The sequence below is a fragment of the Nelumbo lutea genome, chromosome 5, assembly GCF_056320005.1.
Source record: "Nelumbo lutea isolate HS-2025 chromosome 5, American lotus-T2T, whole genome shotgun sequence".
Classification (NCBI taxonomy): domain Eukaryota; kingdom Viridiplantae; phylum Streptophyta; class Magnoliopsida; order Proteales; family Nelumbonaceae; genus Nelumbo; species Nelumbo lutea.
In genome coordinates this window covers 50,037,285-50,064,128 of record NC_142688.1, presented here as the reverse complement: position 1 = coordinate 50,064,128, position 26,844 = coordinate 50,037,285, and the positions used below count along the sequence as shown (strand labels likewise).

Sequence of the window (26,844 nt, the reverse complement as noted above, 5' to 3'; positions counted from 1 at the left end):
TGCCTCCAAGCTTTGAAAAGCAGCCTTTTAGACATCTAACATCTGAAAGTGGTATGCCATTTAACACATCTAACAGCCTTTTAGACATCATATACCACCTAAGACTCAAACCCACATTCTCATGCTTGTAAGCCAAAGATTTTGATATGTATCTCTTGAAAGCAAAAGCTTTACAAACACTCTTGTAAACATTGACATCCAACTACACATTACGAACATCGTCTCTCCATGAATTAAGCATATATGAGATCTCTTTAGGGTTGGATGTTGTTGGTGCTCGGATTGGTCGAGGGCAACAAAGTAATTTTGTCCCTATGCTCTTGAGGCTGGCCGAAGGCTTCAAGGGTTCGAAGAGGTTGCTGTTGAGGCCGAGGTATGCAGGCCGAGGCGGAGGAGGCTCCGAGTACTACGGAAGCCAAAGGCAAGTGGCCAAGGTACTGCAAGACAAAATACGTCAGAGGTCCCGGGTGAGAACCCGAGGCAGAGTCTCCAACGGTCAGTAGTACGGGGTATGAAGAGGGGAAATAGAATATAGTTTTTGAGACTAGTTCCAAATCCAAATGTTGATTGTATTAGACTCCTCTCCTTACCAAGAGGGGGGTACCCCTATTTATACTTGAGCTGCCTGGAGGTAGGTAGAGATGAACGCCTCAGATGGGTGTTGTACGAGGGTGGTCAGAGAGCTCTGCGGGGATGCGTGGGTGCTCTGCGATTGGCTCCGTACGAAGGGAGCAAGGTAACCCATGCTATAGCGGATCTCGTTCACGAGTCTGGCACTTGTGGACTAGTCATCCCAGCCCCAAATGGGCTGGATTGGGTCACCCCATATCACTTGCCCCCCACTCCCGAGGCTGAGAGAAAAATTTGGCTTCGGCTGATGAGAGTAGTAATGGCGAGTGCCAATGGGCTCGGTAGCCGAGGTGTACCCTGCGGTGGTGTCCTTTTCCTCATCTCTATCTGGTTCATCTTTATAAGTTGGGCCGAGGCTGCGAGTGGTCTATGGCACTGCTACTTCAGACAAGTGACTAGGGGGCATGCTTAGTGCGGAAGCTCTGGCACCGTCATCTGGGCCGAGGACCTAAGGGGCAAAAGGCCATTCAGGCCGAAGACCTGTAGAGTCAAAGGCTATTTAGGTCAAAGGCCTGTGAAGCCGAAGGCTGTTTAGGCCAGGCACCTATGAAGTCGAGGGGCCCGTGAGGCCCAAGTATCCGTGCATGGGATGACTTTCTGGTTGGACCAGTGTGCGTGCTCGTGGGAACGGGCAGCCCAGACCAGCGGGTCACTTTGGATAGATGCGCTAGTCTGTCTTGAGCATCGTTTCATCTTCCGAGGGTGAGCATTCATGGGTGCAGCGTGTTTGGATCGCAGGTGCACCCTGAGCATCGTTTTGCCTTCCGAGGATGGGCGTTCAAGAGTGTGGCGCAGCTGGATCGCAGGTGCGAAGGCGTTTCGCGTCGGTTGGATCATGGACGATATGAGCCATTGCTAGCACGTCGTTTCGCCTTCCGAGGTTGAGCGTCACGCGGCGCGCCATGATTGGGTTGTGGAGGCGGTGGCTTCTCAGTCATTGGATCTCGAGAAATCTGGGTCGTTCGTTCCTCTTTAAATAGGGGCTTGGACAGCAGAATTCTTGTCATTTTGCCTCCAAGTGCTTTCACCTTCGAGTGAACTCAGCTCCTAGATTCTCCAGTCTTCAACACTCTACCTTCACTTCTTTTCCTTCCACTACCCTTTTTAGGTAATTTCCAACTATATCTTTCTCATATTCTGGACCCGAGTACTATGAACTTCCGAATGTATCGGAGGGGAGCTCCATTCGAACCCCTTCTCCCCTTTCCCCTTTAAGCCTTTCTGTTTTCCACAGACGGCGCCAATTGTTGGTGCTCAGATTGGCCGAGGGAAACAAAGTAATTTTGTCCCTAGGCTCTTGAGGCTGGCCAAAGGCTTCGAAGGTTTGGAGAGGATGCTGCCAAGGCCGAGGCAGAGGAGGCTCCAAGTACTATAGAAGCCAAAGGCGGGTGGCTGAGGTATTGTAAGACAAAATACATCAGAGGCCCTGGGTGAGAACCCGAGGCGGAGTCTCCAATGGTCAAGTTAGTATAGGGTACGAAGAGGGGAACTAGAATATAGTTTTTGAGACCAATTCCAAATCCAAATGTTGATTGTATTAGACTCCTCTCCTTACCTGGAGGAGAGTACCCCTATTTATACTTGAGCTGCCTAGAGGTAAGTAGAAATGAACACCTAAGATGGGTGTAATACGAGGGCAGTCAATGATCTCTGCAGGGACACGTGGGTATTTCACGATTGGCTCCGTACGAGAGGAACAGGGTGACCCCTGCTGTAGCGGATCTCGTTCCCGAGTTTGGCGCTCGTGGGCTGGGTTGGGTCACCCCAGATCAGATGCGATGCTTTGAGAGTTTTTACTTTCAAGAGATCCGAATTCAAAGATTTTACTGCTATTGTACTGAAAATTAATGGCTCTTATGGGTATCACCAAAACTGTACAGGCTGCAAATGTTCACATTGAGACTGCAAATACTGAAGCTCCTATGTGCAAAAATTGCAGTCTAAGTTTACAGTGGTATCAGGGTGCAACACTATAGCCAAGGACCCAAGATTTATTGCTTTCACAGTATCAGTATCACAAATATGCATGTTTCTGTTCCTAGAATACAATTATAAATGTAATTGCGCATTAAATACCTTAATACCCATAGGAGAAATTTTTGGAATTCAGATCTAGAAAAAACTACAACTTCAATGCTGGGCGTTCGCTGCATTGGCCCCTGGGTACACGGAACCACTGCAGATACCGTAAGAAAGGGATCGGACTTCAGACTGGAAAATGAACAAATAGTATTCCTTCGTATGGGCTGCATCTTGAAATAAATACCCTCTTTTTCTTTTATAGGAAGCACTAATCATCTCTGACCTATTCTATATTCATGATGTGCTTTGTATTACGGGTTGGAAATTGGAACTTGAAATAACCAACTTAATTTTTCTCCCTTATTGGAAGGGCTGATTATCTCTGACCCATATTGTACCATAATCAAAGTCTTAAGTGACCAATGACTTACGGTCAACAGTCAAGTCCAAAGATAAGGTCAATTGTTTCTAAAGTGTCATTGAAGCCACAATTAATGCAGTTTCTAATTATCAAATAGTGATTTGCAATTCAGATACTCGATGGGTACAAGTAGATTCGTTGTACCGTTAGAAGTATTTGTTGGATTTTAATTTCATTAGATTAAATTGAACGGGGTTTGATTGGTAAATTACATAAAAAATTATATCTGTACATTTGTTTTGAAAGATAATTTTTTTTCTTACTAAAACAAGTTATATCTTGTCTCATTGAAAAATTATAAAACTTGTTATGAGTATTTAAATAATAACTCATTTACACTCTTTATATATAAAGAGAAAAGTATGGAGGTTTGCTACTGTACAGCACGCACGCACGCACGCATGTGTGCAGCGCAATGAGGCACACTTTGTTCATACTTTTAGTGCGAGGCTGACCGTTGATGCATTCAATGGTCACGATTTGATCAGGTGTGATCAAAAGACACAACTCAAAGTTGATAGTCATTAACTGTTAATTACCTTTTCTAAATCAGCACCTTTCTCTGCTCCATAACTCGTCAAAAGTTATTTAAAGAGCATGAATCAAGCTTTCACATACACAATTTTGAAAGTCATTTTGTCTCTCTCTCAATCCGGTCTACTATAATCTTACAAAAGGTTTCTTCGAAGACTCTTCAACTTTGTTGGTTGTAGATTCTCACATAAAACTCTATTGTATCCTGTGAACATATTTGTTTGTAATCCAATAGAAAACTCAATGAAGTTGAGTGGGGGCAAATAACGTTCTAAAAACAACATCTTCAAACGTGCTTCATAGTTTCTCCTCTAAGTTTCAATGACTCTATTTCCCAACAATATTTGCCTTGGCTACTTCTATATATCCATCTAAAGCATCCCAAAGGAAGAAGACTCTTGGCTAATCTTACATGATGAGTTTACGAACATTCTGTCTATTTGCCATCCTTGTCCTTGTTCTCATGTTCACCAACATTCTGGCTTTAGAATCTTCCACCATGACCATGACCATGACCAGTTCAGGAAACGAGACTGATCGATATGCTTTGCTTGAGTTCAAGAAACAAATTACTGACGATCCCCTTGAAGCACGAAGTTCTTGGAACGACTCTCTCCATTTCTGCCATTGGCGAGGTGTCACATGTGGTCGTCGGCATCAATGAGTCGTGTCCTTGTATTTTAGAGGCGCAACGCTTGGTTGGAACGTTATCTCCTTACATTGGGAATCTCACATTTCTTCGTTCCATCAATCTCGACAATAATAGCTTCCGTGGAACCATCCTCCAAGAAGTCGGTCGTCTATTCCGGCTGCAATATATCGGTCTGACCAATAACACCTTCAGAGGAGAACTCCCAATCAATCTGACCCAGTGCAACAATCTTAAGATGCTGAATATAAGGAACAACAAACTTAGTGGAATCATTCCACCTGAACTTGGGTTCATGCCCAAGCTCTCGGAAATCCATCTCAAAAAAAATTACTTTACTGGATGAATCCCACCTTCTCTGAGTAACCTGTCTACGCTCACATGTCTAATTTTATCATTTAATGGCTTGGAAGGAAGCATTCCTGAAGAACTCGGCAAATTGACGGGGTTAGAATATCTCATGATTGGTGTAAACAATTTGTCTGGTATGTTCCCTCACTCCTTGTACAATTTATCATCTCTCAACCATATTGGTCTCACATACAACCAAATTCATGGAAGCTTCCCACCAAACATAGGCCTTACACTTCCAAACCTCAATCGCCTCCAAGTTCCTTTGGCAATATTTCGGGACTAGAAATCTTTAGTGCCGGTGGAAACAATTTGTTTGGACCTATCCATGTTGACTTTGGTGGTCTTAAGGATCTCTGGACTCTAGCAATTGCTTGGAATAAACTTGGAGCAGGGAAAGAAGATGATTTGGGTTTTCTCACTTCTTTGACCAACTCTACCAGACTAGAGAGATTGGAACTGTTTGGTAATAATTTTGGAGGCACGTTACCAAACTCTATAGGCAATTTCTCAACTACAATTCAATATCTTTTGCTTGAAAAAAACCAAATATCTGGAAACATCCCCTTGGGAATAGAAAACCTCATCAACTTGAGCATTTTGTCCTTGAGGAACAACTTATTATCAGGTAGCATTCCCCTTGGTATTGGAAAACTAAAGAACTTGAGAGTATTGGACATGCAAAACAACACACTCTCAGGAGAGATTCCTTCCTCTTTGGGCAATCTCACTTTTTTGTATTATCTTTCTTTGAAAAACAACAAACTTACAGGAAGTATTCCTTCTAGCCTTGGAAATTGTCAGCATCTAAAAATTGTGTTCCTTTCTCATAACAATCTGGCTGGTATCATACCAAAAGAAGTCTTTGGTCTTTCTTCCCTATCACATTTCTACTTGCATTTTAATTCACTGTCTGGTCCCATACATTTGGAAGTAGGAAAGTTGTAGAGTATTGAGGAATTGACCTTCTTTGGAAACAAATTGTCTGATAAAATCCCCAACAGTATTGGAAATTGTCTTAGTTTACATAAACTATATATGGGAGATAACCTTTTGGAGGGAAATATTCCTCCATCACTAAGTTCATTAAAGGGGATTGAAGTACTAGATCTTTCACAAAACAACTTATCAGGACAAATTCCAAAAGATCTAGAAAACCTTTAATATTTACAGAAATTGAATTTGTCTTTCAACAATCTTGAGGGTGAGGTGCCAACAAAAGGAGTATTTGGAAATGCAAGTGCAATTTCAGTGGATGGAAATGATAAGCTTTGTGGAGGAATCATTGAACTGCACTTGCCAAACTGCTCAACTACTGATTTGAAAAGAAAAAATACCATGTCCAAAAAAGTGAGGGCCATAATGATTGTGGTTCCAGTTTTTCTTTTGATTTGCTATTTTCTAATTACTGTTTGTTGGATAAGAAAATCCAAAAGGAAACCTCCATCCACACCTTCAATGGGTGATCAACACTTCAAAGTTTCCTACAAAGAGTTGTTTCAAGCTACTAATGGATTCTATACAACTAAGTTGATTGGCTCTGGTAGCTTTGGCTCTGTGTATAAAGGAATCCTCAATCAGGTTGACAAAGTTGTTGCGATAAAAGTACTCAACCTTCAACAACCAAGAGCTTCCAAGAGCTTCATGACTGAGTGTAGTGCATTGAGGAACATTCGCCACAGGAATCTTGTCAAGATACTTACTTCTTGCTGAAGTCTGGATTCAAAAGGCAATGGTTTCAAAGCCCTGGTTTTTGAGTTTATGTCCAATGGCAGTCTAGAGATGTGGTTGCATCCAGACATGGATGTACAGAACAATCTCAGGGAATTAAACATCCTTCAAAGGCTAAATATTGCAACTGATGTGGCTTCTGCAATGGATTACCTTCATCATCACTGCCAAATCCCAATTGTTCACTGTGATCTAAAGCCAAGCAACATTCTTCTTGATGATGATATGAGTGCTCATGTTAGTGATTTTGGTCTAGCTCGGCTACTCATAGAAGACAGAAATGATCCTTGTGGGAACCAGACTAGCTCACTTGTATTGAAAGGGACCATCGACTATGTTGCTCCAGGTAACAAAATTAATCTACAGCTCTTTCATTTCGTTTACCAACTATTATATTATATATATTATTAAATTTTTCTTAAGATTAGTTCACTTTTATGAAATCATTTTTACGAAAATGTTTTTACAAAAGTACTTTTATGAAAGTGTATTTATAAAAGTACTTTTATGAAAGCACTTTTACGAAAATATTTTTATTAAAGCACTTTTATAAAAATACTTTTACAAAAGCATTTTTACAAAAATACTTTTATAAAAACATTTTTACGGAAGTACTTTTATGAAACCAGTTTTACAAAAGTACTTTTATAAAAAAAAATTCTTTTATAAAATTCAAATAGGGATCATTTTGGAAGAAAAAATTGAGTAAGTGCTTACTTAAAAAATAAGGAAAAACTTATTTCGAGCTTATTTCCCAAACACCAATAAGTGCTTAATGGTGTAGGCCTGACCCAAATAAACACTTATTTTTAAGCACTCCCAAACATGGCTTAAGAGACTGGTTATAAACTTATGATAACAACCTTTCTTTCAGATATAAGTTGTGTTTCACATACAGAAATGTTTTGTGACCAATTGAAGCCATCTTAACTAGATCCTTTGAATTTCTCAGCTCAAGATCCACCAGAACATTATTGGTTATGGTCAAGTAGATTCAATAGAATCTTAGTTTTCATGGGGGATGCACCTAAACAACTCCCCTTTATTTCCTTGTATTGAGGAGTGGAGGCAAAGAACTATGATTTATGAAACTCTCTGTTTGCTTCACTCTAATGCCAAGGTAGGTGTTTCCAATTTTGTTGCTTAGTGTCTTTTCATGGGCTCCACCTAAAAACATACGAATACGATGCATTCCCATAGTGTATCCTCGTAGAAGTGGGAAATAGAAACTAAGGGGGTGTTCTTCTGGTGAGTTTCAAAAACAAATTAAAATCATCTGGTTTAAAGACAAATTGTTTTTAAACATGGGAAACATGCGTTTAGTTGCAATTTGTAAAAATGTTTTTTGTTTTCATAAATCATACAACAAAAACATGAATTGCTTTTCTAAAGCAAGACTGAACTTATTTTTGCTTCTTAGATAATAAAAATCATAACATGTTTTCGTTCTTTTAATTTGCTGACGTAATAATTTAAAAACGAATGAAAACAAAATCATGAACACCCCCTAAATCTATGTTAATCTTAGGAGTGCAGCTTAGGCAGGGCCAACCTGAGCTCAAGCCAATGCAATCCGAAAGTTTACACAGACGATCTGAGTCTGGATATTTTATCATCAAATTCTGCTGGCCCAAAATCGTTGGGTTTTGAGGTTTTCTGTTTTTCTTCTGGGCCTTAGGTTGCCCAAGACCGGCTCAATCCTCGCCCAATCCCCACCAAGTACTCAGCCCAATTATACATACATGCACGTCATCATCTGAGCCTTGTCTATGGATCGGTTACAATTCCTGTTTCACTAGGCCATTCTATTTGGTGTATGCATATACATCTGGATACATGCATGCACAAAAATATATGATATTCCCATTTAACAGTTTAGCTTAGTGAACTTGTATAGATTTAAGTCCTTCGCTTGTACATTGGTAAAATAGAGTGCCTGAGCCCATATTGCCAACTCAAGCCTAATTGAACTGTGTTAAATTTTAGGCTCAGCCCAATTGAAATGTGTATATTGGTATAATTTGCTCAACCCAAGCTCAGCCCAAACTAAAATTTTAGGCTTTGGTCTAAATTGAAGTATTGAACATAAACCTGACCCAGCTATCGTACCCAAGTTGCACCCCTAATTCATCCACCCAAATCCTGATCATAGCATCCCCTGGTAGGATTTAATAATAGCACCATATCATTATGATAAAGAACAAAAGGGGTTGAACAAAACCCATTGTATTTCCTTCGGAGCACTTACCCATAAACTCTTGGGAGAATGACAGTTCAGCCCAGTGTGAGAATTCATAGACCCGAAGTACAGACGGGATAGGTGCCAATTCGGAATTGATGTCAATTTATAGGCGGGCATTGGTGCATAGAATAGGGGTTTTTGACATTTTTAATGTTTATAGATGTGCAATGGAATTTAGAAATTTGTATTGGGTCTGTCCGTACTTTTCTCAAAACTCTTCCCACATCCCTATACACACTAAGGCCCTGCTCTTTTTTAGGAAGTTACTTACCCAGATAAATGCACTTACTTAGGGAAATACTTACCCGGCTAGGTACATTTACCCATGTTCTTTTATTTCTCAGGTAAATAAAGCAATGATCATTTTAGCTATAAAAAAACCATTATTAAAATAGATAATTTTGTCCCATCCAAGTATTAGCAACTTCCCCTAGGTGAAAAAGTTACCCACCCACGTAGGAGCAAGGTCTAGCTGAACGCTTTTTTGTTCAGCACTAGTATTAAATACATGGGACCTGCATCTTTTACAGTGGGGCCTATGACTTCAATACTGACATAGAATATCATCATTGGTTCCACAGCCCGCTGAACAGTTAAATCGTTCAGCTAATTCGAGTTCCCCACCTAGGAGATGGGTTATCAATTAGACGGGGTAAGTGATACATAGGGAGAATAAATTTTACATAAACCCCAGATAAATCTGAGAAAACAACATGGGTATCTTAATTAATGAAAATCAAAATTCTGTTGATCAACTTTTCCCCCTCTCAAAATCCTGACAAGGAACATGCCCTAAAAGTATATAGGAATATACTTAGTATTAGTGTCTCGTAGGTAGGGACGTGGAAAAAGTTTGCGGGTAGGTGATCTGAAGAACAAAGGTAGAAAGGTTCCAGTTCTATTTAGTATTTAGTAAATAGTATCATTTTTCCAATGTTGAAATGTTTAGATATCCCATCAGTTCTTTTAATTCTCTATGAAATAAATGAGCAACAATCAAAATCAGCTCATACATTATCTAACTAGGTCGGTTTTGAATCTTCTTTTCCTCGTGATGTTTAAGCTGCTCTCTTATCTTTTTCCATTAATGCTGAGAGTGTTTTGGGTTCTTACCAACTTCTTAGATAAATCATTTGAAAAAACTGTAAGGTTTTTACATTTACGCTTTTAATGAGATATAAATATAAATTCCAGAGTATGGCACAAGTGGCGAGGTGTCAACACATGGGGATGTGTACAGCTATGGAATCCTCTTACTGGAGATGTTCACGGGAAAAAGACCAACAGATGAAATGTTCAAAGATGATATCAACCTCCATAGATTTGCAAAGATGGCTTTTCCTGAAGAAGTGATGAAAATTTTGGACCCAAAACTTCTACCCATGAATGGAGTAGGAAAAGAAACAGAAGAGGAAACCAGGTTAAACTTTGGAAGTCTTGGTAATGTGAGGGATAAATTGCAAGAGTGCATTGCTTCAGTGATAAGAATTGGAATCCAATGTTCTGCTGAATCTCCTAAAGAACGAATGTACATAAATGATGTCGCCAGGGAATTAAATCAGATCAGAGAAGCCTTTCTTGGCATCGTCATTGAAGCACATCAAGTGAGACCAACAACATCTCAACTGCAAGGTACGACTACATCTCTAACTATACAATCATACTAAGGGGTTGTTTGCCAACATGCATGAATCTGTGCTTTAAAGCAAAAACAGCTGCCATGTCACTCTTCTGATGTGGCAGGTGACATGGCAATTGTTTTTGTTTTGAAAAACAATTGGAAGTTTAAAAGTATAAAGGCATAAATGTAAATAAGACTGATGTCTTTTAATAGTGACAATTTTTTCTATATTTTGTTATAATCAAGTGGTGTGACAAAGGGATGCAAACGGATTGGATTGGATTCAAATCAGGTATATCTAAATTCAAAATCGTCGAGGAAGTCAGATTTTTGGGTCTAATCTTATCCAATTTTGATTTTTAAAAAAAAGTAATTATTAAAAGAAAAATAAAATATAACAATTTAAATAAATTAAAACAAAAACTACAAGTATCTTTTTAACTATTTTCATCATATATACATGTTTTTTATAAAAAAATAAATAAATAATATTACAAATTTACAAAAAAAATATAATATAAATAATATATGTATAAATAAATAAACACCATATATATATTTCAAATCGAATCTTCTTGAATTGAATAGGGGCTGATCCAAATTCGATCTGATTTCTGATTGGACCCTATTATCCAATCCGAAGATCTAAAATCTTGGAATATAGGATCGGACTTTTGATCGAATCGGATCACAATCCTTTTGCACCCGTAATGTGCCACGATTTATCTAAAAATTGGAGATGGGGCAGATCTACCCATCTAAGGTAGTGTTTGATTGCTTTGAATTAGGGTCTGGAATCTAAAATTTGTTTTTCAGAGGTTGGGACTCGATTGTGTTAACAACTGAACCATATCTGTCTCTAAATGTGATAAAAGGTCTAATTTGGCAAGAGAAGGCCCGTGTATGGTTTTAGACATATTTTATATGGCTAATAATGATTAAAGTGCCCTTCTTAGTTCTTTTAGACTTTGGAAAACAAAATTGCAAATTTTTGGTTTCCAACATTTAAAAAAGAGCTTTTTAGCTTTTAGATTTGATTTTTATCAAACAACATCTAAGCCAAATGGGTCATACCATGTCATAGGAGCAAGAATGGATGATTAATCGGTTAGGGTGCAAGTCGGGTTTCCTATTGCTGAAGAATTTCAATACTAGGATTCAAAGCTTGATGCCATTCATGAAAGAATGGTAAATCATATGGACGCCAAAAGGGTGCGGAATTGGTGGGCGAAATTCAAAAATTTCTTACCTTTCTTCCAACTGGGATTCAAGGATCTAACCTAAACCAAAACCGAACCAGATCTGAACCAAAAGAAAATGGAAGTATATACCTGATCCGAAAAAACAATATCTCCCAATGTCGGTGTTCACGCCCAAAGAAACCTCCAAGAACCGCTCCCACTGAAAATGACACAGTGATGATGGAGCAGAACCAGCAGTGTCCGTCCCACGAACCAGGTCCTTCTGAAGAAATTGATGGAAGCAATGAGCACTACACATGATCAATCTTTCAGCAAAGACTGATATCAAGAAGCTTCCTTGATCTTTTCCCTCATAAAGATATCGAACTGATAGTTGATGGCGGCGGCTACTGGAGGAGAAGACTAGAGAAGAAGGTATCGAACTGCTTTCTCCTCTCTAGGGTTTCTTTGAGATCCAATCTCTAGTTGCAGAGTATTCTCTATGAATTCCCTTAAGGTTCAAATTCTTGTAATTTGAATTAGGGTTTCTCCCCTTTCTTTCTTAGTGATTAAGAAATCTCCTAATCCCATTAGGAGTTATCCTAATCCAAATCTGTATTTGGATAAGGAGTCTTCTTAATCATATCTGCAAATTAGATCAGCCCACTCCTGATCTTATCAGAAGGTTACCATATTCAAATCCTAATTTGAATTTGGTCTCTATGAGTGGATAGGGTTAAGACCCAATCCTTTTGGCTCGACCTAATCTCAGATCTGCCCCTTTAAGTGACTGATCATATCAGCCCAGTTCGAAATGGGCTTTAGGCCCAATATGTATCAAGTGCTCAATAGGCTTCCGAACTATTGCCCAGTTGGGCTTCTTTGTATGGCGTGGGACCCAAGCATTGATCTACACATCAACCACATGGATTCGGCCCAACCTCTGTTATAAGGCCTAGCCGAATTTACTGGAAAAACTCAATGAACCCCTTGAGCCCATCACATGGACTCCATTGGCCCAACACTTACACTAAGTGGTCCCTAGGCCAAGCCATTTTATAAAAACCTAGGGACTATGGGCAGATGCAAGATTAGCCCATCAGGTATAACCCTAAATGGCCTTACACTTAACCTCTCAGCCCATAATGATCAAACACTGCCCAACAAGAGAGGACCTCTCCCTCGACTGCAAGGAACAGTGTTGCACTCTCTGCTCACATGGATCCCAGGAATTAAAACCATTTGCAAACATTTTGTATATATATATATATATATATATATATATAAATTTTGCAAAACAAAATTCCAACGATTGAAATCAACTACCGGTAGTTTAGTTTCCATAAGAGAGAGTGCATCCCCGATCATTACCTTTGTCCGACAAAGGGACTGATCCTGTCACTATGATCATCCACTCAAATGAATTCTCAGATTGTCCCAATATACCCAGGTTTTGACCCCCGCTAAGGATCTCACTGATTGACATATCAAAGACAGCCCAATCTGACACTTAGTGCAGTATCATAATTGAGTCTAAGGGTCAGGTGTAACTTTCTAGTTTTGCCCATCAATCTCCAAGGTCCAGGGCAATACTGAAAATCTGGTCCGGTTCAAAGATTCAAGTAATCATACACTACATGCACCTTAGGTCTCACCCTGGCAACTGAGACAGACCACCCTAACATTTGACAGCACACCAGCGTCAGCCTTGGCAGGATAAATCTCCCCAGACTTATCCAACGGCTGTGAACATTCTAAACTAACATGAGTCTCATTAAGTGCCCAGTTTAAAGGTCTTACACAAAAACATACCACACAACATGAATCAAACATGCACTTTATTCATTTACAATAAATGTGTAAATTACATCAAAACTGTCTAACAATTCAAACTTTGACAAATGCTCAACCCAACTACGCAAGTTGCACTCGGCCTTGAGACAAAACTGTATCTCAAGATGGGGCTAGCTTGTACTTTTACTCTTGAAAAAAACTTGGCTGTCTAAAGTCAACAGCCACCTCAGTGTCAGCAAGGATCTCTCTCTCCCTATTGACAGCCAGCGTTCAGGGACTACTATGTTACAAGTAGTTTGTGTGTGAACTAAAGGGGCATACATGGACTACTCTGTTGATAGCCCAGGCTGTCAAACTTAGATAGTCAAAGTTTTCTCCTTCGTTATAACTGATTAGGATACACAACCGAGGGAAAAAGATAGAATTTCCATTGAGCTGCTTTGGGAAGCCACTAAAAACTCTTCAATGAGAAGACCTATTTTTGGTTGAAAGACTGTTTATTTGGGCTTTCTAAGGTTTTCACCAAACATATTGTGGTTTGGGCAGAGGCCACCTCATAAAGTCAGAAGCCGCTACCTGAAAACTCTCCCAAATGGATATGGCTCCAGAGGAGTTTAAATTATCCCCCTTAAAGATTGCCCCCCACAGCCACAATGTCCCACAGTACATTCCGGCCATGTATTGGAAACATCTCCCACTGATGACATTATCTTTTCTGATATTATCATTGGAAGATATTCTCAATAAACAGCAGAAATGTGCTGTGAGACTTTGTGAAGGGCTGATTTGATCTTGTTCCAGAATTCTCTGTTGTTCCTTTTTATAATCATGACTATGTAGATGTAGTTTTCCTAATTAGCTTTGGAATACAGGAGGCCATCAATAAAGCAATCCACTGAAAATCCTGTTTCTAAGTTTGGTAAGTATAAAATGAGCCTTCTTTTTATGTTGTTAACTAACTAGGGTTTAATCCCAACTTGTTTGTGTTTTCCCTTGCTTTTTTTTTTTTTTTGTTTTTTTTTGTTTATTGTTCTGTTCAGGTATCTTAATCTCTCTTATATTGGCACGTCTATATATTTAAATTGCTGGATCAGGACACAAAATGATAATATTTTCTTAATGTCAGTAGCTCTTGTGGCCTGTGGAAGGGTCGGGCGGTGTAATGGTACAAATTGAACATTTAATGGGAACATTTAATTCCCATTAAATCCTCATGGTTTGTACTTGTAGAGTTGATTTCTTTATGTTTCTATCATTAGCAAAGAACAACTAGAATGAGATGATTTCTGCTGATGAGACGTAGCTTTGACAGGCAAGACGACAAATGATGCTTCTTAAGTATTACTTTGATTTATTGTTCATGATGAATTATTTAATTTGCATATATGCCATGTATTTGTATGTTTTCATGTGCATTGTTTTGCACATGTGCATATTAATGTTGTTAAGGTGTAAACCCAAATCCAAACCCAAGCCATATTTTATTGGGACGGGCTAGAGTTGAGAACTTCAGGTTGAAGATTGGATTGGATTGGGCTAAGGTAGACCTTATCCTAACCCAACCCAGCCCAAGTCTGACCTTTATCTAGCCCACCATTTCCAATGTTAGAACTTAAAAGAAACTTGTTCAAAACTAAATAAATAAAGGTTCAATTATGATACTGGAAAGATATGATATTCAAAAATTTCTTAACCAATTAACCGATATCATAATTGGTTACCAATCAGGTGAAATTTATAAAAATTCACAGGTGGGTTTTAATTGATGAAAACTCTTTCAATACCATTTATTTCCCGTATAATAGTTTTTCCCATCTTTTAATCCAACTGGGATTTGTTCATCATGCAGCGCACCTCACACCAACCTCATGCCCATCCCACCATATATTTGGAACATCTCCCCATGAATAATAACTAGTATGGAAGTCTGGAAGATGTTCCTGATGTGCAGCTGGGACGCGTTGTTAGATTGGTGTGAGATGCGCTTTGTGAGGAGCAGATCTAGTCTCCTTTTAATCTTGTTCTTGTAATATGATTTAAAGAGTTGAAGCTGTATGGAGGATGCTTTCAGCCGTTCTGAGTTTTCTGATGAGAGAGTGGAGAGATAAACTATGCAAACCAGGTAGTAAATCATTTCTATGACTCAATATGGCTACAAATTCATTAACAATTGAACATGAAAAGAATAATCATATGGAGAAAAATAGGAAATTGTCTAAAATTCACTATGACTTTTCAGCATTTCTCTTAAACCCATCATGACTTTTCAAAACGTACAGGGAACCCCACGTCAGTGAGTTTTTATTTTTCAAAACTCACCATCCATCAGAGAACAGTTAGCTAGAGGTGGCAATTGGGCAGGTTGGATTGGATTCGGTTTGGGTTGAGTTTCAACCCAACCCATCTAACCCACTAACCCATTAATGACCCAATTAGATAGAATTAAATGAGTTGGGTTCAATCCAAACCCACCTGAACCCAACCCAACCCATTTAGATAAAATAATGAAAATTACACAAAAATTAAAAAAAAAATTGCAAGAAATAAAAAAGAAACTAAACAAAAACATAAAAATGCATAAAATTAATAGAAATTACATAAAATTTTGAAAAAACAGAAAATTACAAAAAAAAACTGAAATCACATAATTATATAATAAAAATTATAAAAAAATAGAAAATGAAGAAAAATAACAGAAATTACAAAAAAACAAAGAAAAACTAGAAATTGCAGAAAAAAAAAACAGAAATTCGAGAATAATATAAAAAAACATAGAAAACCATAGAGAGTGAAGAAATATAATAGAAATTACAGACAATATAAATAGCTACTGGAAAAATTACAAAAAAATTGTAGAAAAACCACCGTTGAGCAAAATGCCTCTCATCATATATAAGGATACTTGTCGTTTAGATATCTAGCAAACAATAACAGTAGCCCCATTGCACACACACCTTAATATTATTGATTCCAGATTCCAATGAATCTCTTCCCTCAAAAAAAAAAACAATTGAACGGAGGTAATCCAAGAAAAAACCATAACTCAAATGATGGTTTCTCTTCCTCCAACATTTGATCTTCTTCCGAACCGATACTAATATCGTTGGAGGTATAAAACGGGTTGTGCCACATGCGGCCCGACACGAAATTGGACTGGCCTGGCATGATGGTTCGCGGGCCATGCCTGGCCCGGCAAGATCGTGCGGGCCATGTTGGGCTTGGAATTTTAGGTCCACGAGTCAAGGCAAATATATATATATATATATATATATATATATATATATATATATATATATATATATATAAATTATAATTATATAATAATATATAGTATATAATATATTAATAAAATAAATATTTTTTTATTTTAGTATACTTATTTATTTAATTATTATATATATATAAGTAATTTTATACATCAAAATTCATATAAAATTAAAATTTGAAGTTTTTTGTCAATTTTTTTAAATAAATAGTGTTTGCCCGATGCATGGCCCGACCTAGCCTAAGGCTCGGCCCATGGGCCAGCCCGACCCGTGGCATGGTACGGCATGACACGGGCCCACACGGGCCTGGGCCGGGGGCCATGCCAGGCCGACCCCCCAAGTTATCCCTAGGGAGGCGACATGGCCCGTTTTACACCTCTAACTGCCATTAAATTGGGGTTCTGGTCCAAAGAGAGAGAAAGATTAGTAGAGGAGACTTGTCGCCCTCAGATCTCAAATATGTAGAGGAGGAGGCTTATCGCCCTCAGATTTGAAAGTTGTAAAGGAGGAGGAGATTTGTCGCCTCCAATTTCAGAGTTGTTGAGGAAGAGACATGTCGCTCGTAGAGGAAGAGAATTTTGTCGAGATCTCTCTCTAAGATAATAAACAAATGATGAAAACCTAGAATCCTTAATTGATGGATATCCGTTGGACACCCATGACCCAACCCGCCCAACCCATTTAAAATTTTGTTATTGTGTTGACCCACCCGCTAAGAACCCAGTATTAAAAGTTACGACCAACCCGCTAATAAATGGGTGGGTTGGGCGGGTTGAGCAAGTTAGGTTAAAAATCACTGCCCCTACCATTAGCTAGTGTACATTGATAGAAGTTGTCCACATCAGCACAAATGCAATTTTATGACCAAACTGCCCCTAAATGGCAAGTGGCAAGTAAGCCTTATTAAACATAAGCATATTTTTATGACTAAAATGCCCTTAAATGCCCAACCGCCTTATATATAAAATTTCTACTTGTTGAGAGACATTTTGTTCTCATTGTGATGCTTGAAAGTAATCCAAGTAAACTGTAAAATGGGTTTTGGGTCGAATAATAACATGGGTATTTCTACAATATTGAATAAAGAGTCGAATATAATAAAAGGATAATATGGTAATCTACTAACACCCATTAGTCTGTCTAATGTCAAGTTACTAACATGGGGTTTCCGTGACATTTTGAAAAGTTATGATGACCATAAGAGAAATGTTGAAAAGTCATGATGAGTTTTAGACCTAGAATAATATGAAAGATGTCTCAAATGTTGTTGGCGATGAACTTCAAACTCTCAGCACAATCACCGCCATGCAAAAGGAAAGTGCTTCCCATGGTTGCCTTAGAGAGGCAATCCTCCAAGCTCCTCACTTAATCAATGAAGACTAAGGGAAAGATCCTATTGTTTTCATCATCAAATCCAATGTAAGAAACATCAAGGGGGTATTCTTTTTTGGATTTTGAGAGGGGGAAAGTTGGTCAATGGGATTTTGGTTCCTATTGACCAAGAATCCCATGTTCATTTTTCAGATTTATGTGGAGACCAAAAAAGTCTGTTTTTCTTGTGTATCACGAGTAAGTGATACCCATCTCTTAGGTGGGTAAATAACTTTCCCACCTAGGGGGAAAGTTGCTAACACTTGAATGGGACAAAAATGCCCATTTTAATAAGGGATTTTTATGGCTAAAATGGTCATTACTTTATTTACCTAGGAAATAAAAGAACATGGGTAAATGTACTTACCCAGGTAACTGTTTTCCAAGAAAAACTTACCCAGGTAATTATATTTACTTGGGTAAGTAACTTACCGAAAAACTAACGGAGCCCAAGTTCTTTTTTTATTTATCTTACTAGTTCATAGAACAGAGATCGTAGCAGTGAACTTGACACAAGTGGCTGGAATCTTCGTTCGAACATAAGTCTTCTCGGTGAAAGGCCTTTGTTCAAAGTAGAATTGAAGTCAAATGGACCAAAAAAAGGGTAAAATTGTGTTTTAAAAGTATTGAATCATAAATGATGTCATGTGCAAACACTAAGGCTCGATTTGGAAGGAGTACAAATACAAATTTGTAGAGTACAAAACCTTATATTTTGTATATATTTATATTGTACATATTTATATTTATACTCCTTTCAAACTGAGCCTAACTGATGGTTTACTAAGGGAAGAGAGGTTTTTGTGCGATGACATTACCCAATAGGGCAGGTTTTAGTCCAGTTCAAAAAGAGAGCAGATGTTTTAATATTTAGGATAAATACTTAAATAGGTTTTGTTTTCTTTTTGAAGGCAGATAAATAGGTTTTAAGTCTTTTACTCTTAATTAACATATAATTCATTCTTCGATGGTGAACGGAGAACACTCGTGCATTCGGCTCTTCAAAAGTTCCACCAAGGAGTTTGGAACTTTGGATCTTCTAATCACAAGGCATTAATTGTTGGCCATGTTTGCCCATTTTCTGGAATCTCCACTAACTTGGCATCATTTTCTGTAGGGGTATCCCAACATTTGCCCACTGTTTGGCACTGATATCGTTATCATAAAAAAAAAATGGTGCTTATTTTTTGTTTGGCATCGGTAGGGGTATTCATATTAAATGCCAAATCAATTAAGTCGATCAAATCAGCCCGATCTAATCTGAGTTGGTCGGTTTTTTAAAATTACTGGTCGTTTTTGGTTTGTATGAGAAAATAAACCGATAATTCAGTTTCGATTTCGGCTTTCACATATGAAAACTGAAACCGAACCAATCATATATTTTTAAGTAATTATTATTTTGTCCTTATCCTATATGTTAAATGTTGATATATTTTATTTGTGTTTTGTTTGAACTTTGAAAAAAAATTGGTTATTTATGATAAAAACTAAAAACGTAAAACCAATACAAATATAATGCAATGGTACAATATCTAATTCAGTTTTGTATAAATTTAAATATATATTGACAAAAAATCAGTTTTGTATAAAAAATAATTGATTTAAATATATATTTTGGTTTTGCATAAAAACTAAAAAGAAACAAACTTAAATATAAATAGATATTTAGATATAGATATTTTAGTTTAAAATATATATATAAAAACCGACTAAACTGACCCTTCATGTTTGGGTCGGTTTTGCTTCAGAGTCAGTCGGTTTCGGTTTAATCAATAAGCAAATCGACTAGGTTGGATCGGTTGAAAAAATGAAACTAACCAACTCAACCCGACCCGTGAACACCCCTAGGCATCAGTGCTGCCACCTAGGATGTTTTCTAGGGAAACGGCACTACCATTTGTTTGGTACCAGTGCTCTATAGTTGTTTTCAGCATTGGTACCTATTATCCAATGCTTCTAATGATTATGTAGTCTCTTACATCCAATGGTACAAAAAAAAAAGAAAAGCCTATGTTCATCATACGGTCCCAATTGTAGAATAGCATGTAGAAAAATCATAAAATTTTGAAGAAAATGGAAAAAGAAAAATCACAAATTTGTATACAAATTATAAAAATTTGCAAAAATTCATAAGATAATTGCAAGAAAGAATGCATAAATAGTAACTTGCAGAAATTGAATTAAATTACAATAAAATTGGTAGAAAATCAAAAGAAACTATACATTGAGAATATCTCCATACTTGTATGCTTTTATGGAGAGATATCCCCAATACAAAGCTGCAAGAAACTGTGCAAACGGTGTGAACACAGTCTAAGGGGATTCCATTGGCATAGGCTAAAAATTGAATATAAACATTTGTATTAAAGTAAATCTATGATGCGGAAAAGATAAGATATGTAAAGAATTTTGACCAATCAAAATCCACCTATGAATTTTGATAAATAACACCTTATTTATTATCACGTTTAACTCTAATAAATTACCTATGAGTGATTTTGAATTTAACACCTTATTTACTTATTTAGCTTATCAGTGATTTTGAAAACCGATACGCTGTGGTATGTTGCGATATTTTGAATTTAACTCTGAATAAGTTGCCTGAATCATTTGACCTAAATCATTGTATTTATTTATTTTGAACCCTAAACCATTTAGCCATGAAGGGGTATGGGTATTTTTCATTGAATATGATCATTTGTCATAAATCATTGTATTTACTTATTTAGAGTATCAGTGACTTTGAAAACAGATACTTAATAAATCGCTCGAACCATTTGTCCTAAGTCGTTGTATTTACTTATTTTGACCTTAAAGCATTGAACCAAAGGGGGTATTATTCATTGATTCCTGATGTGCAGAACTATATAGATATTTTGGAATTATAATATATATAGTTAATTTATCTAACAAAAAAAATTGAAATAATTGGTATTTACTTATTTAGAGTATTAGTGAATTTGAAATTAATTCAATTTTACAATTAAAATTGAAATAAATCGCTCGAACTATTGTCAGTGCAAAATTAACCCAATTTTACAATTTACATGAACCGTTTTACACTCTACATATTTGCATTCACACTTATTTGCATCATTTCCAAACGCAGCATAAATCATTGAACAAGAAAGGGTATTATTCATTGAATATGACCATTTGTCCTAAATCACTGTATTTACTTATTTAGCATACCAGTGACTCTGAAAACTGATGTGCAATTATATGTTAAATTGAGGTTCATACAAAGTTGTCTATGATTATAATTCATAATTTGGTATCATTAAAAACTAGGGTAAATTGCTGAAACCTCCCCTAAAACTTTTTGACATAGTTGCAAGTAAAGCCCTTCTGATAGAATCCTCTAAAAAGAGGCATGAAATAACCATGCATTGAATTTGACCAAAATGTTTATTTTCCAATTTTTTCTAGATATGAATTGCTATCTCAAACCCTCCCAATCTTTTTTTTTTTTTAAATTGATTTATTTTCCAAATTTGTCCTTTATATCAATCACTCAAGGGTAAAGCTACAATTTTAAATTCTTTTTTTTTGTTTAAATAAAGTTTGTATTTTTTTTATAGAACCAACCTCAATAGTAACCATATGGGTATTTTGACATTTTCATGTCTAATAAAGATAGTCCACCTGCACTCTGTCAAAAAGTTCAGGGGAGGTGATTGCAATTACTAAACTGCATGGGAGGTTTCAGCAATTTATCCTAAAATCTAGGGCAAATTACAGAGAGGTGCCCTGAATTTTCAATGGGGACATTTTAGTGCCCTGAACTTTTAGAAATATGCAGTCTATTAAAACTGATGTTACATTGAGGGCAAAATTACAAAAATGACCATGTTTAGGTTTCCTTTTGAGCTTTTATTTTGTTCTTTATTTTTTTCATATGAAACCATCTCGAACGAATAGAAGCATTTGAGTGGAACAACACAAAACAATAAAAAAAAAATCTGAAAATGGGCATTTTTATAATTTTACGTTCACCATACCATTTTAACAGAGTTGGAATCATATATATTATTTTAAAAATTGAAGATACATTTAAAGGTTCAGGCCCTTAACTGTCACTACCTATCTATAATTTACCTAAACCGAATTTGCGAAGTGATGAAGTCAATGAGCGACTACTAGGAAAAGTGTTTATGCTGGAACCGTCACAAATTGGTTTGAACTTGAAGCAATATTATTGTCAGACTGGGACGAAACAAAACCAGAAAGCTCATTAGATCATAGTTCTACTGGTTCATAGACTGATTAGACGAATGTTTTTAAAACCAAATCGGACAACAAATCAGTCAGGTCCGGTTATTGGGTTAAACGGTCCAATCATTCAAATCAAATGGATGATTTGTTTTGCCAAAAAATTAAAAAATTAAATAAAATAAATGATCAAAACTATTGAACAATTTGAATGATTTTAACTGCCTGAATCAACAGTTTATTGATCAAACCAAGGTTTTTAATGAAATAACAGTTTTGGAATAAAAAAGAACTGGTCCTGATTTTTTCAGTCTGACCATCCAGTCCGATCTGGTTTTAAAAAGAATGGATTAGAATTAGACCATTCAACCTGTAAAAACCGTCAAATAGCAGGACCCGAAAAGCTCACCAATTTTCCGGTTTTAAACTGTGTGAAAAAAGATTTGGTTTGAAGCCTCGAATAACATGGGTTTTCTGCCTTGTGAAAGCCTGACTGCCTGCCTGAATATAGACCGTCAATTTGATAATGGTTCCCCTTAGATTTGGCCCACGTATGTCAAGTTCCCACATCAACTTCTAACTCTCTAAAGCTCATATCAGAGACCCCATTTTAGATATATTGTTTTTTTATCCTTCAAAAAATGGTCCCTCTTTTTTTTTTCAACAAACAAAATAGGATGAGAAAAATGACTCGTTTTAATTTGCCACGTGGAAAGAGAGTGGGCAAGCCCATTTTGATTACCAACTAGCTTCCACATGTTAAACATTTTCTTGTATTTCATTCCAAGAGAAAATAAAAAAGAAAAAAAACTGATTTGAAAAATCCAAATATCAAACACCATAAGATAAAGACGACCAAGGAACCCCCATAGTTGATTTCATATTGTTCTCTTTGTTAAAAACGACTTTTCTTTAATAAGATAGATTTCTATGCACGACTAAGTACCCCCAGATTGGTTGATTTGTTTTATTTTTATTTGTCAAAGGCTGGTACTGCCATAAAAAAGAAACTAAAATAACAATAAAAAATAATTGACTTTCACATCTCAGATCACAGTCTCACACCTAATGAAAATTGAATATTTGATTTGAATTTGTTGCAGTTCAAATTTGAATCTCAAATTTAACCATCAAGATTGACTTTTTCCATCATAGGGTCTGTAGTTCAAGTTCAAAAATACCAGCATGAGCCTCTTTGATCTGGGCCCCATAAGTTGACACCTTCCAATGTCTCGTTCTTATGATCACCACCACTTAAGTGTTAATAGACCGGTTTTGGATTGGATCCCATACAATGTAAGATCAATTTGGATGGATTAAACGGACTAACAAGACATATTAGATTGGATCAATTCGATCCAAAATATTTATTAGATTTGATTGGACTTAATTCATTTATAATAGACTCACATTAGACCAAACCCAATCTAATTGACACCCCTATCTATGTTGGTTTAGGGTCATTTATAGGACCCTAGATCAAAGAGACCCATGCTGGTTTTGGGCCATTTTGGGCTGAGGCGATGAACCAAGTGTGGAAAGGACTTGTCCAATCCAAACCTTACCTACCCAAAGGTTTGATCAATGATAGTGTTCTTTTTCTCTTTGCTAGCAGGATGCACGTTTGCTTTGGCGTTATCCGAGAGAAAAGTAAAGGAAAAGAAAAGAAAAGTGTTTAAATGAGAATGAGCTATCTGCTTCCATCCATATCTTTATTCTTTGCAAGCTTATAGAAGTTGGTGAGCTCAATAGCGCATACCCTTTTCCTTACCGGGTCTAAATCCCCCCTTCACACTAAAAGCCGACTACCGACCCGCTTGCCCACCTAATGTTCAGCAATTCAGCCTACAGCAAAAAAAAAAAAAAAGATGGTGTGGGGAAAGTTTATATTTAATTCATTCACAAGAACAAAAAATGGGTCAAACACGCATTAACATGTTAAAATGGTTAATAAGTATGTATTATGATAAGTTTTTAGTTAGGAATATAGGATAAAAATCTGGCATTGCATAATTTGTTGTATGATTTGCTAATTTATGTATTTACCTAAATATTAATATAATTAATTATATAAATAAATAAATAATAAAACAAAAAATCCCATATTTTTACGTAAAAATTTTATATATACCAAACAAATTGTTCATTTTCCCGAATAATTCATCACTTTTTCTTAACTTTTGCAGAATTAACAGATTTGTTACGTAACCCCGAAGAAGTGTCTTCTTTTGATTGGGCTAACTGCCTAGCTCTACAACAACCCAGACCCATTTATCAGAACCCGAACCGGACTGGTCTTGGTTGGTATGACACTAGATATTCCTTTTGTTCCCAACCACAAGTGTCAGCCATTGCTCCACGCTTGCACTGATCTGTCGTCTCTGTTCTTTTTGCAGCCACCTCGACCCGAGCCGACAGTGCACTAAGCTCCTTCTGAAACAATACAAAAGTAAGCTTTGGACGGGTCCGAATGCAAAGACACCATGAACTGGAAGCAAGATACCCTGCACACAACACAATGAAACCACTGGCTCTTATCTTAATTCTTTATACAGTTGTTAATGTATTTAAGTATTTATCAAATGTTTGAGTTAGCTTCTTGGATCTGGGTCTGCTCACTTTGACAGGTCCGGCCGGCCTGTATGGACCTCTGCAGAGTGCAGAGAGAGACAACAAGAACAATACCATATTTCTTGTGCTTTTCAAATACAGAAAGAGTGTTAGGGTCCCAGAGACAATCTGTACTTTTAAACTTAAATAATTCAGAAGGTGCAGACTTAGAGTTTAGAGACATGGGTCACCGACTAAATTTTATATATCAACCATCTGACCATCAGCTTACCAGATAAGGGTTTCAACCTACTATATTGTATTAATGGACCCACCAATTAGCAGATTGATGATGGTAAGATCGCAACCAACTTGATCAGTTTATTTCAACTGGTGGGTCCTCCCACATCAGATGCCAAATCAATGGGGAATGGAAGGTGATGATGATGGGAAACCATGTTAATATGTTATGGGTGGAATCAGTGGTGGATGTGATCAGTTCATCATCTTACATTATTGACCAGTCCGGCCTTTACCTTTCACATGTGTTCTTCACATGCTTGAGACAAGGCCATATGCAGTGTGTCGGCTGGGCCTGTTCATCTCTAGCTAACATATATTTCATCCACACGTGCCTTCCATGTGCTTTCTCCATTACTGAGGGGAGCTAGCTTCTGATAGCCTAGATTTTGGGGGGCTTACTTTACACATAAATTACTAGTAACCCATATATACAAATCACGAGTACACAAATGGAAGATATGTATAGGCCATGTAGGTCCCATATGAAGCTTGCCAAAACCATCGTAGCCGTCCGGTTGGTGGCTGACCGGACTAATTAAGGTGAAGATCATCATCATCAACCGTGGGATGGGCTGCTAGCTGGGGCAGCTTGGTTTGGTCTCAGCTCTGCCTTGACTCTGGCTGGCCACGCCTAAGCCATACACAGTTTTAATGAAACACCAAAAACGTCTTTGTCTTAGTCCTTTGGACTCATTAAAGTAATTGTTGTACTCGTTATGTGTTTATGGCTTGTAAGTCTACAGCTAGATATATAATATAAATATGCAGCCATGAAATAATGGGTCCAAAATAATGGTCCACCTTGATCCTGAAGATATCCTTTCCTAGAACCCTACTATCAAAGGAAACGGTCATCTCTGCAAATTCATTTAAAGCAAACCCAATGAACCCCTTTCTTCTGATTCAAATCATTCAACCTCTTTCTCTCTCTCTGTGGGCTACAATTCTGAGGGTTTAAGGCAATAAGAAGATTAAAAAGGAGACATGGGAAATCAGTATAATCACCAGCAAAATCATCACTGGTTCCGCCTAAGATCGATCATACCAATGTGGTGTTTGAGGCCGCCGGTGACAAGGAAGGAGAGGCTCCCAAAGTGTGACGACAATGCCGCCGATGAGTACAGCAGTTACAAGGAGCCTGTGTCCCCTAGAGTTGGATGCATGGGTCAGGTCAAGAGGAGCAACAAGGTGGTTGGTTTCCCAACTCACCATAGATGCACCCACAGTAAGGAGAATGGCAAGAAGAAATACTTCAAGCTTCAGAAGATGTTCTCAAGCAAGGATCTGGTTAGCACTAGCAGTAGCAGAAGACAAATGCTCGTGGGTAGGAGTAGGGACAGGTTTGATTATGAGCATGAAGATTACTCTTCCATCAGCATCAGCATCGTTGATTTGGATCCCCCTTTACCAGTTGTTAAACGGGCGCCAAATGAGGGTAAGGATGGAGGCGAAGTGGTTAGTCTTTGGAAGAGGAGATGTGGTGGAGAGGTGTTGAAGGGTCTAGATGTTAAGCAGAGACAAACTCCTTTTGCCCAACGACCAGCCTCTCTGTGAAGAAATTGATTAAATCATGTAGTTTTTTTTGTCAATTACATGAAACAACTGTGTATATATATATTTATATGTTCATTTCATTGATTCTCAATTTTGTTCATCTTTCTTAGCTAGTTTGCTTCAATAATACAAAATCCATAGAAGGATAACTAACTTGTTCAGAGGTAGGAAACTATTGGTCCAAGAACTGTTCTGCTAGCACTACATCCATATCCAATAATGAAACCACTGATCAAATATTTGGCCCCACTCTGTGGTTTCACATTCTACTGTGTCATCTTTGGGCCCTACCCTACTGTCTGATAATGGAACAAAAGATCATTATAAGAACTGGGGATGAAACATTGAGGAGAGTATTCTGGTTAGAATATCAGCAATCTGAGCTCCATTAGCAGAGATGGAATCCAAAGCA

General features: G+C 37.4%; 1 protein-coding gene and 1 pseudogene across 1 annotated transcript; both read left to right on the top strand.

Annotated features, from left to right (window-relative positions):
* Positions 1-4,743: 4,743 nt before the first annotated feature.
* LOC148852302 (uncharacterized) lies at positions 4,744-10,385 on the top strand (annotated as a pseudogene).
* Positions 10,386-25,659: 15,274 nt separating this feature from the next.
* On the top strand, positions 25,660-26,523 carry LOC148852301 (uncharacterized). Its single transcript, XM_088943406.1, has one exon. The coding sequence runs from the start codon at positions 25,863-25,865 to the stop codon at positions 26,430-26,432; it is 570 nt and encodes a 189-aa protein (XP_088799532.1). The 5' UTR covers positions 25,660-25,862; the 3' UTR covers positions 26,433-26,523.
* Positions 26,524-26,844: the final 321 nt, after the last annotated feature.

Bases quoted from the DNA above. Each gene is read 5' to 3' on its own strand.
- LOC148852301 (XM_088943406.1), top strand. From the start codon at position 25,863: ATGGGAAATCAGTATAATCACCAGCAAAATCATCACTGGTTCCGCCTA.